Source organism: Varroa jacobsoni, unplaced genomic scaffold (assembly GCF_002532875.2).
Source record: "Varroa jacobsoni isolate VJ856 unplaced genomic scaffold, vjacob_1.0 scaffold_773, whole genome shotgun sequence".
In the NCBI taxonomy this organism is placed as follows: domain Eukaryota; kingdom Metazoa; phylum Arthropoda; class Arachnida; order Mesostigmata; family Varroidae; genus Varroa; species Varroa jacobsoni.
In genome coordinates, this window is record NW_019213675.1 from 416,776 (window position 1) to 427,243 (window position 10,468).

The 10,468-nt window shown below is 41.4% G+C and overlaps 1 protein-coding gene and 1 long non-coding RNA gene across 3 annotated transcripts in view; one reads left to right on the top strand and one right to left on the bottom strand.

Moving 5' to 3' along the window:
• Positions 1 to 8,594, bottom strand: part of LOC147753067 (uncharacterized) — an 11,770-nt gene extending 3,176 nt beyond the window's left edge. The window contains exons 1-2 of the long non-coding RNA XR_015312351.1: positions 8,521 to 8,594; positions 4,167 to 4,209 (exon numbers count right to left, since the gene is read on the bottom strand). This is a non-coding gene — a long non-coding RNA (uncharacterized LOC147753067). The remainder of the gene's footprint in view (positions 1 to 4,166; positions 4,210 to 8,520) is intronic.
• Taf1 (TATA-box binding protein associated factor 1) overlaps positions 1 to 9,307 on the top strand; it is a 27,800-nt gene extending 18,493 nt beyond the window's left edge. For both annotated transcript variants that reach the window (XM_086969687.1, XM_022838726.2), the window contains exons 5-14: positions 424 to 643; positions 775 to 982; positions 1,290 to 1,856; positions 2,219 to 2,962; positions 3,313 to 4,070; positions 5,392 to 6,404; positions 6,621 to 6,901; positions 7,042 to 7,510; positions 7,724 to 8,314; positions 8,563 to 9,307. In XM_086969687.1, the coding sequence (XP_086825813.1) occupies positions 424 to 643; positions 775 to 982; positions 1,290 to 1,856; positions 2,219 to 2,962; positions 3,313 to 4,070; positions 5,392 to 6,404; positions 6,621 to 6,901; positions 7,042 to 7,510; positions 7,724 to 8,314; positions 8,563 to 8,804 (5,093 nt within the window). In that variant the 3' untranslated portion in view covers positions 8,805 to 9,307. The remainder of the gene's footprint in view (positions 1 to 423; positions 644 to 774; positions 983 to 1,289; positions 1,857 to 2,218; positions 2,963 to 3,312; positions 4,071 to 5,391; positions 6,405 to 6,620; positions 6,902 to 7,041; positions 7,511 to 7,723; positions 8,315 to 8,562) is intronic.
• Positions 9,308 to 10,468: the final 1,161 nt, after the last annotated feature.

Below are 10,468 nucleotides of genomic sequence, written 5' to 3' on the forward strand. Positions count from 1 at the left end.
ATAAAATGGTTAACATGGTATTAGAAAAAATATAGTTATTAGATTACAAAAAAGCTATTAGAGAAATAAAGCATTTCTAAAATAGAGAAACAAATCTACATATTTAAACTAAATTAGAAAAGCTACAAGAGGCAGTATTTTTTTTTAGTGACCAAACAATAAGATTAAAAACCATTTTGCATTCTGAATTTGGCAATGGACCGTTTGTTGTCGTATAGAGATTAAAACGCTTGATCCTTTATAAAAAAAATAAATTTAATTATTCAAATAATTATAAGTAACCGTAGCCAAATCAAAATTCGGGAAAGGCAGTTCAAGTGAAATCTGTTGCAACTCTGTAATATCATATTGAATATAGTGTATCATAGAGCATGTCATATAATTAAGGTTTTTTATTTTCATAATGATCATAATTTTCCCTAGATACCTCTATCAACCAGGAGGAGCGTGAGGTGGTGCTTGATATACTGGACAGCGATAATGTGCCTCTGGAAATGTTGGAACCCTCGGAAGCGGTGGATTTCGATGCAAAAGACGAGGATGAGGAAAAGCGCGAAAAGGTCAAAGAAGACGAGGAGAGAACAACTCAAGATTCTGGACAGCCCGTAGTCGCCGATTTTCGCTTCGGACCTGCGCAGTTGTGGTGGGTAAAGTTAATGGTATCTTCCATGTTTGGTGATAAATGTGAGTGGAAGCACAAAATAACGGATGGTGCAAAGTATGCACAACAGAACAATAGACGTTTCATGCTAAAACTATTTTGGCCTTTGACAGGTACGATATGTTTGGGATAGGCGAAACGGGAGATACCCTTGATTATGGCTTTAAACTAATTCCTGAAGAGGAGAACAAAAATATGGATAAGTACCCGCATTTAAAGCAGTTCGAACCTTCTGAAGAGCATAGTGACATCCCAGAAGATGCTTTCCTAATGGTGACGCAGCTACCATGGGAAGACGACATCATCTGGAATGCTGATGATGTAAGTGAAAGTGAAGGGTGCTATAGTATATTGCTTTGGAATTCGAGTGAAGGAAAATGTTTTCCAAGAAAAATAGAACAAAGTCATATATTGACTTCATTTTACTTTCCGGTCTTGGGCAAATGATGACTATAAGCGATGTAATGTTGGCCTTTGACCATATAGATTGTGTATTTTTGCAGATGTTGAAGTTAAGCGAATGATTGAAGCATTGTTTATGTTTTTATGAAAATGTGGTAATGATCTAATCTGAAACTGAGCACCCGGCGGGTATTTCACATCAATTTATTAACATTCTTGTTTTCAGCATAAGCATAAAGTAAACACCACAGGCAAAGGTGGAGTTCATGCTGCAGGTTGGGTGCCTTCAATCCAAAATCGTACGTTTTCACAGCAAAAGCCGCCCCCAATGCCCACTTTAACCCCACTACAGCCAGAGAAAAATGGCCATTTCTCAGCTGCAAACCAGAAATCGCACCAAATTGCCCAATCAGCATTGCAAAAAGCTGCTGCAGCGAAGGGCGTCAAACCAAATACTGGTGAAGATACAACGTGGTATTCGATTTTTCCAGTAGAGAACGAAGAGTTGGTCTATTCACCCTGGGAAGAAGAGGTAATTTGGGATGCACAGGCTATGATTAAGGTTCCAGCACCTCAGATGCTTACGCTTGACCCGAACGATGAGAATATTATACTTGGCGTGCCTGACGATCCTGACCCGGCGAAGATGCGTGAGCCGCAAACACAAATAAAAGAAAAGAAGAATCCTAACAAGGACCCACTGAGGAAATCTAGAATTCTTCTGGGTAAAGCTGGTGTAATAGCCGAACCTGAACCCCAGAGTCCACAGCCTCCAAAGGAACAAGATCAAAAGGCAAGCGTGGATGTTTTTTTCGTTTGTTCTAGTAAATTCATGGTGATCAGGTGGGTCTAGGCTTGAAACTGGAGGTAGACATGCTTTGTTTCGTGTTTGAGGTCGGTTGTCTGAAGCAATGCTGGCCGGCGGTACGAAACTTACGACTCGCAACATTGTTTTAGTGTAATGTATTTCCGCGTCAATTAAAAGCCTTGTTTCATTAGCTTAGCTGTACCATATGAGATAGATATATACGCGCAATTTTACTACGCATTAAATAAGTTGTTGTGTAATATACAAACGTTGTAATTAAGCGTACGTGAACCTCTCAACTTTTTTGAGTTAATTGTTACACAATATTCTGTTGTTGTTTTCTACAGGATCCATACAATATTTCAAACGATGAATTTTACAACCCGCGCCAAGCACAAGATTCAGCTCTTAAACCGAATGTAGGCGGCAATCTCATTCAACACTCAATACCTGCTATCGAGCTGCGGCAGCCGTTCTTTCCGACTCACATGGGGCCACTCAAGTTGCGCAGTATCCATCGGCCGGCGCTCAAACGCTTTTCCCATGGACCTTTGGCGTTGCCTGGCCCACACGGCGTTATTTCATTGCTTAAAAATATTCGACGGAAACAAAAGGAACGCGACGCCGAGCGCCAAGCCAGTGGCGGCGGTGAAATGTTCTTCATGCGAACGCCCGAGGATTTATCTGGCAAAGATGGTGAATTGGTGCTAACCGAATACAGTGAGGAGCATCCACCTTTGGTCATGCAAATTGGTATGGCTAGCAAGATAAAAAACTACTATAAGCGTAAACCAGGGAAAGATCATGCACCTGATTTACCATTCGGGGAGATGGCCTTAGCCCACACTTCACCGTTCCTTGGTCAGTTAGCGCCGGGCCAATGTCAGCCCGCATTCGAGAACAATCTGTTCAGAGCTCCGATGTTTGAGCATCGAATGTCCAAAACAGATTTTCTTATTATTCGAACGAGACAACATTACTACGTCCGAGAAGTTGAGACTATTTTTACAGTCGGACAGGAACTTCCGCTTTATGAGGTTCCTGGTCCAAACTCTAAGAGAGCAAATAACTTCATCAGGGACTTTTTACAGGTATGTAACTATCTTATTACCTTGTAGGAACATGCTCCACAATGGATACTATGTGTTTTAAATGGATACTGTGTTTCTTTCTTTAAGCCATGATCCCCATGGTTTCTAATGGTCTCATTGGACTTTTCTATGAAATGGCGTGGTAACCATCTGCCAACGCTGAAACCTGAACCAGCGATGGCCGCAGGCACATGGTTACACTGGCAACGCACTAAGAAAGATGAGCATTAGCCCTTCATAGCACGTCATCCCGTGTTTAAGGTATTAAAAATGTAAGAAACCAATATTGTGTTTAGTTCTAGACCTTAGGATGACGTAAAATGCGATACGCAAACTTTCTGTTCATGCAGGTGTTCATCTATCGGCTCTTTTGGAAATCCCGTGACCACCCGAGACGTATTAAGATGGAAGATATTCGCAAGGCATTCCCCAATCATTCAGAGAGTTCAATCCGTAAGCGATTAAAGCAATGTGCCGATTTCAAACGAACGGGTATGGACTCGAACTGGTGGGTTCTCAAACCCGATTTTCGGTTGCCAACCGAAGATGAAATACGAGCAATGGTCAGTCCTGAGCAGTGCTGCGGCTATTATTCGATGTTGGCTGCCGAGCAGCGCTTGAAGGACGCTGGTTACGGGGAGAAAAGTCTTTTCACAGCTGACGAAGAGAACGAGGACGACCTACAAAACAAAATCGATGATGAAGTAAAGACAGCACCGTGGAACTCCACGAGAGCGTTCATTCAAGCCATGAAGGGAAAATGCCTTTTGCAACTGGCCGGTGTGGCCGACCCAACGGGTTGCGGTGAAGGTTTCTCGTATGTGCGCATTCCAAATAAACCGGTGCAGTCAAAGGATGAAGAGCGCAAAGAGGCTGTTAAGAAGACGGTGACAGGAACTGACGCGGACTTGAGACGATTGTCGCTTTCAAATGCTAAAAGTATATTACGTAAATTCGGTGTGCCTGAAGATGAGATCAAAAAGCTTTCACGTTGGGAAGTCATTGATGTGGTCCGAACATTGTCTACTGAACAGGCGAAGGCCGGAGAGGACGGGATGGGGAAATTCGCTCGAGGAAATCGTTTTTCAATTGCAGAACACCAGGAAAGGTTAGTATTATGCATTCTATGGAGTAATTATTGACCAAGACTTTAAAGCACACAGGTAAGGAAGCTACTTCAGGTGTTAATATAAGACTCACTCACCCTAGGATGCTGTGTTGATTTTTAAGATGATATTTTCTTAATCCTGAAACATAGGTCTTTGTTTAAATATCCGAATTCATATATATATGATCACTTCATCCTATTCGTGTATATATATATATATATATATATATATATATATATTCCTAGGCACTGTTACTGCAAGCGTATCGTATAATCATATTACGCTTATTCAAAAGGTGATTTATTAGTTTTTAACTTATCCTTGTGAAGAACAACTTCACCTTCGTGAGTAACTTGTTTGGCTTCGTACAATGGGCACTATACTTCTGGGACAATGCCTTCAAGCGCTTCATTCATAGAACCCATCATCCATTGAAAACCGCCTCTATATCATTTTCATTTTTTAGTTAAAAAGTAAGTGAAATATTTCATTAATGCTATGTCATTACTATGCCATTACGAGAGAGCTGATTGCAATATTGGCCCGCGTGTTGCCAAAATTGGGAAACCCAAGCCCCGTACTTGAGTAACAGTTGAAATAATTAGGCAATGGACCCATTTTCAGATTATCTATTTGGTGTTTTTATCTCCGATCTTCCAGGCCACACATTGCGAGTCGTTAAATACTGATGGTATCAAATGTTGTCATATAGCGAAATCATTTGGAACAGCTCTTTGTTCTCCTTTCCTACTGGTTGTTTATGTTGGGATTTACTAAAAGTTTAACTATCTCTTTTTGCGCTAAAAATGCTCCGTAACAGTAATGGGGCTAAGTTGTAACTTGGCAGATACTTCATAAAATTATTGGATTGAATTTGAACGCAATAGAACCTGAACTTTATCGACATCCGCTTTTAGTTGCTATCTGAAGCGTCGTTTGTGGTTCAAGTAGGAATCTCTAGTTTTAAAGCACTGGAGCCCGTTTTGAGAAACGCTGTCAAAAGCTGCGTATTTTTTATACGATCCTCGTTATTGCACCTGTGTATTTTTGTTTTTCTATAGTAAGATTTTATCGCGCACAAAAGTGTAAACAAGCGAAATCAGTTAAAATCAGGCAAACAGAAAGCAGCGGAGAAAAGAAGTGTGACAAGCTTTAAATTTTAAAGGCTGTATTGACGAAGGAACTGATTTTTTTTAATTATGTAAATGGTATGTTCATTTGCACGTGTCATCGCATGAATAAATATTCTAAGACTTTACTAGTGCAAAATCTGTCCATTATATATTAAGCACACATTTAATATATGATGATTTTGTGTAGGTATAAGGAAGAATGCCAACGGCTGTTTGAACTGCAAAACCGGGTTCTGTCATCACAAGAAGTTCTATCAACAGATGAAGAAAGCAGCGCAGGAGAAGAAGAGAGCGACGAAGACATTGAAGAAATGGGAAAGAACATTGAAAATATGCTCGCCAACAAGAAGACGTCAAGTCAGTTGAGCCATGAAAAAGAGGAGGCCGAGCGACGTGAACTGCAAAAACTCATCATGGGCGATGACGGACAACGAGGAAAAGGGGGTCTTAAAGACAAGAAGGATGATGAAAAAGATGGCACCCCGAAAATCCTCAAAATTTACCGAACTTTTAAAAATAGCAAAGGAAAGGAGTATGTTCGCATTGAGACTGTGAGAAAGCAGGCAATTATTGATACGTACGTAAGAATCCGTGAGACCAAGGATAAAGAATTCATACGTCAATTTGCAATGTCTTTGGACGAAAGCCAGAAAGAGGAAATGCGCAAGGAGAGGCGACGTATCCAAGAACAACTGCGTCGCTTGAAAAGAAATCAGGAACGCGAAAAGCTTGGCCCCAATGCACCGTTAACACCTTCTAGAAAGCGGTTTAAAAAGGACGCGCCTCAGTTGAAACTTAAGTGTGGCGCCTGTGGACTTGTCGGCCATATGCGAACGAATAAGGCTTGTCCCAAGTACATGGACCCGCTTGCCGAAGATGGCAGTCCACAAGAGGTTCGAGAAGATGAGGAACCAGAAATTGAAGAAGAGGACGAGCCTGATAGCTCTATGGCCCTTCAAGAAGATAACCTCGTCAAGGTAGACGAGACCCGAGTAGTCCTGTCTAAGACTCTCATACAGCACGCTGATGAGCTACGCCGCAAGAGTCTCGTTCTGAAAATTCCAAAAGTACCGAAGCCGGCTCGTCGCTCGCGTGTAACTACCAGCACGACACAGCAATGCGACTATCTACGCAAACCCGCTCAGTCAGCTAATCGCCGTAGGACCGATCCACTTGTCACGTTGTCGTCCACCTTCGAATGTAAGTTTTTTAATGATTATCACCATTCAAAATGTTTTGCTCTTGCAATGATGCGTTTCTTGCGGAAGTCTCGATTAGAACCTGATAATCGATTATCCTCAAGTTATTAGATTTTGCAATTATAGAATAAAATATTTGTGTCGTTTTTTACGTTTCTATTGAACGTATATAATCCGCTGGGTGTGTATCTATCCTTTTGTTTCGTCACTTCCTTAGTGATCCTGAATGAGATGCGTGATCTGCCCGATACTCAACTTTTTGCGCATCCAGTTAACTCCAAGGCTGTACCTGACTATTACAACATCGTGCAGCGACCAATGGATCTTCAAAAGATTCGTGAAAAGCTGCATGACCATGCCTACCATGCACGAGAGGAATTCCTCGTTGATGTTAACCAGATCGTTGAGAATAGCAAGTTGTATAATGGTCCAAAAAGCCCACTTACCCACGCCGCCGAGCGAATGCTCGAACTTTGCTGTAAAAGATTCGCCGAAAAGGTACGCAACGTATCATATTATACGCGCTCTATTCTCTCTACATTTAAAAAAAGCTAAACTATCAATCATTTAGCGTCTGTAATAATACACGGTAGAAAATATTGTTGTTAATTTAGTACAACGCCATTTGCGCTTCACAGGAGGTAGCACTCATGCGACTGGAGAAGGCGATCAATCCTCTGTTGGACGATAATGATCAAGTGGCACTGAGCTACATTTTGGAGAATATTGTCGAGCATTCTCTAAAGACGATCCCCGAGTCTTGGCCCTTCCACAAGCCTGTCAATAAAAAGTTTGTCAAGGACTACTACGAGGTGATCAAAAAACCGATGGATTTAGACACCGTTGTGGCAAACGCTAAGGCACATAAATATCACTCAAGGCATGAGTTCCTGGCAGACATTGAGCTCATGTACACAAACTCTGTTCAGTTTAACGGTGTTGACTCTCCGTTTACAGTCAAGGGCAAGGAAATTGTTGAGCGCTGTATTGAAATTCTCAATGAACAAGATGGCCAGCTTAGCGCTCTGGAAAATGCGATCAGCATGACGTTGGAAGCTGCCGAAACAGATTCGCTAAACGCATCGCGTCACGGCGATGCTGCCAAAGGTAATTATTGCATTATCTGTTATGTGTAATCCGTGCACTTCACGTAGTGAAACCTTTACTGTAAAACGTACCTTTATCTGAGCCGAACTACTCGCAACAACGCATTTATCCACGTTAGAATCGGACTTAGTATCGCACAAAAGCATCAGTTACAAATTACGCTAATATATATTACGATTATCAATTTTGTCGGGTTTGTTCGTGAAAAAACAGGCGAAGAAGAAATGGTTGACGTGGAAGGCGAGGGTCAGGATGACGACTACCCCGAAGGAATGGAGGAGGGAGATTTTGAAGGGGACACAGAACATGAAACAGAACCAAATGAGCTGGACACGGCAGAACAAGAAGCAAACAATCCGGAGGGTCCAGACGGCAGCGAGCAGGAACAGCAGAACAATCTCGGTCAGGATCTCGAGATGACGCCGGACAATTCACCTGACCACTCTGACCACGATGACAATGCCTCACACTATTCTGACGACGATAACCGGGGCGTGCTACTGACGCGAAGTGGGTTCCAAGCTGCCAACAACAACCCGAGCACTCAACAAGAAGATGAAGAGATGATTGACGAAAATTACGATCCTTCGGAATTTCTACTGCAGGGTGACTTCCAGTTTCAGAACAACCAAAACCAAAATGCAAACGGCCAACGTCCTAATGACGATCAGCAACAACAGGCCGGCGACGATGAAGATGTTGAAGAGGCCGCACAGCAATCAGGTGAAGAATTTGACGAGGACGAAGAAGCGGTTAATAGGCAACATCGAGAACAACCCTCTGACGCATTGTATGACACCGGAGGTTAGTAATAATATAGTAACACTACACTAGATGTGACAGGAAAACAAAATACACGTACACTGTGAATATGTTTCTACTTCGAAGCTTAACAACGCTTCTACATAGTAATAATAATAATGAAAGTTAGCGGAAAAATGAGCCATTGGTATTCAGAAGTTACCTACACAGAGAGCAACGATATAATTATTAGTGACAGTGGCACGTACTGGGATAGAGATATATTTCTCACTGGTTTTCACGTTTTTCAGATGAATCAAGACAGGAGCCGTGGGCACAGGATAATCAGGATGATGTAATAGACTCTGATGGAGGAGCCATCCATAATGACCTCGTTATCTCCGAAAGCGAAGAAGAGAGGGATGCCGAAGACGAGCGTGAAGGCACCAACACCAGGAGAAGTCAGGGCAATGAGCCTCAGGCAGATGCCGAAGGCGACAATGATGCTGAGGACGGCCACGAAGATGACGAAGACGACGATATTTGGTTCTAAATTGAAAAGCGACGATTAAGTAAAAGAAAAAAGTCTAAAATTTTGCGAAATTTCTACCGAAGTTTCTTATCAACGATCCGTGATTCTTCTAAATAAGATATAGTACATATAATGTTATGTGTGAGAATAGGTGCTGGCGTCCGAATGCGATAGACCAGCATGGATGGATCAGCATGCAAGAGACAAAAATTGCTTCAAAAATGTAATAGTGAGATATGTATTTTTGAATAATGATAATACAGCAACCGTAGTTAGATAAATGTGTAATGGATTTGCAAATGGATTTTACCCATAAAACAGAGGGTAGGTACCATAGCTACCACTCGGTTAATTGTCTTTGAAGATTTCGATTATACATGTGACATAACCACGTTACAGATTTCCTTGGCCGTGCTGTTGTATGGACATATTGTAATATTGCAGAACTGTTGTATATACTTGTGAAAATAGCTATTTAACTAAGTAATAAATTACTCATATCCACCAAGAAGGTGAAAACTTCAGCGATACTCGTAATTTGTCATTGCTCCAAGTACGGGTAAGATTGTTCGGATGTTATAACGTCGTGACATTAGTGGTCACGCCTCCTAACTCTTCTAGGAAAGCGTGCCTTCCTTTTCATTTTTACAATTATTATGAACTCTACACAAAAACATTTTCTATACATTGTTGTATATGAGAAGCACTTCAGCGTATTATAAAAGCATATATCTGGAACAGAACCTCACTGAATCAATTTGATATACTATTGGCCCAGTAAAAATCGGAAAACCGGTTAGTTTGTACGAATGACGAAGCGCGATTAACACCCGAAGCTCGTCATTCTTCATAGCGGATGACTTCTGTGCGTTCTTTTGTTATTGATATTTTACCATGGAAGTTTGAAAATCATAAACCTATTATATATACAGGGTGTTACCGATGAAGCTTCAATGCTTAACTGGTATGTGCACTAAGCAGCCGCTAAATGACCAAAGAGAACAATTTTTAGTCATCTACGAGCGATCTCAGCTTGCAACGGTCCTTATCGTTGATAAGAGCATAAGGCGCCTGGAGTAAAGCATACCTTACTTAAGACTAAACCTATTGCCCGTGTCGTTCTTATACGTTTAACTACAACGACGGATGTTAGTAATTTGATGTGCGTTGTAGAATTGCGTATGCTAGATATCGATGACGAATTACCTGCAATACCATCCGATTCAATAGTTCAAGTTACGCCTCATCTTGTGTTTCTGCTTGATTTCGATGTTATTTAGTTAAAGAATACCTATTCGGGGTGATTTGAAATTGATATAATTCAAAGGGAATGAAAAAAAACCCAAGAAGTTCACCATAACTGCACTTTAATTTTTTTGTTTACCGTTACGCCGTTAGCCGACGATGTCGCAGAGAATACGAATCTCAAATTGGTCATCAAAATGGTGAATCAAATTAGGCGATTAATTAGTGTTAATTCAAAGTGAAGCTGCTTCGAAACGTCGAAGTGAAGCAAAGTCACCAGTACGAAGTAATGCGGGCCGATCCACAAACCTAAACATAACGCCGTGCTCAACAATTCGGCCTACCGACGGGCTATGAACTGAATTCTTAAGGGTTGTAAACAAAAATTACACGAAACATTTGAAATGGGTTACGTGGTTCCTGGGGGCATATTTCATTAT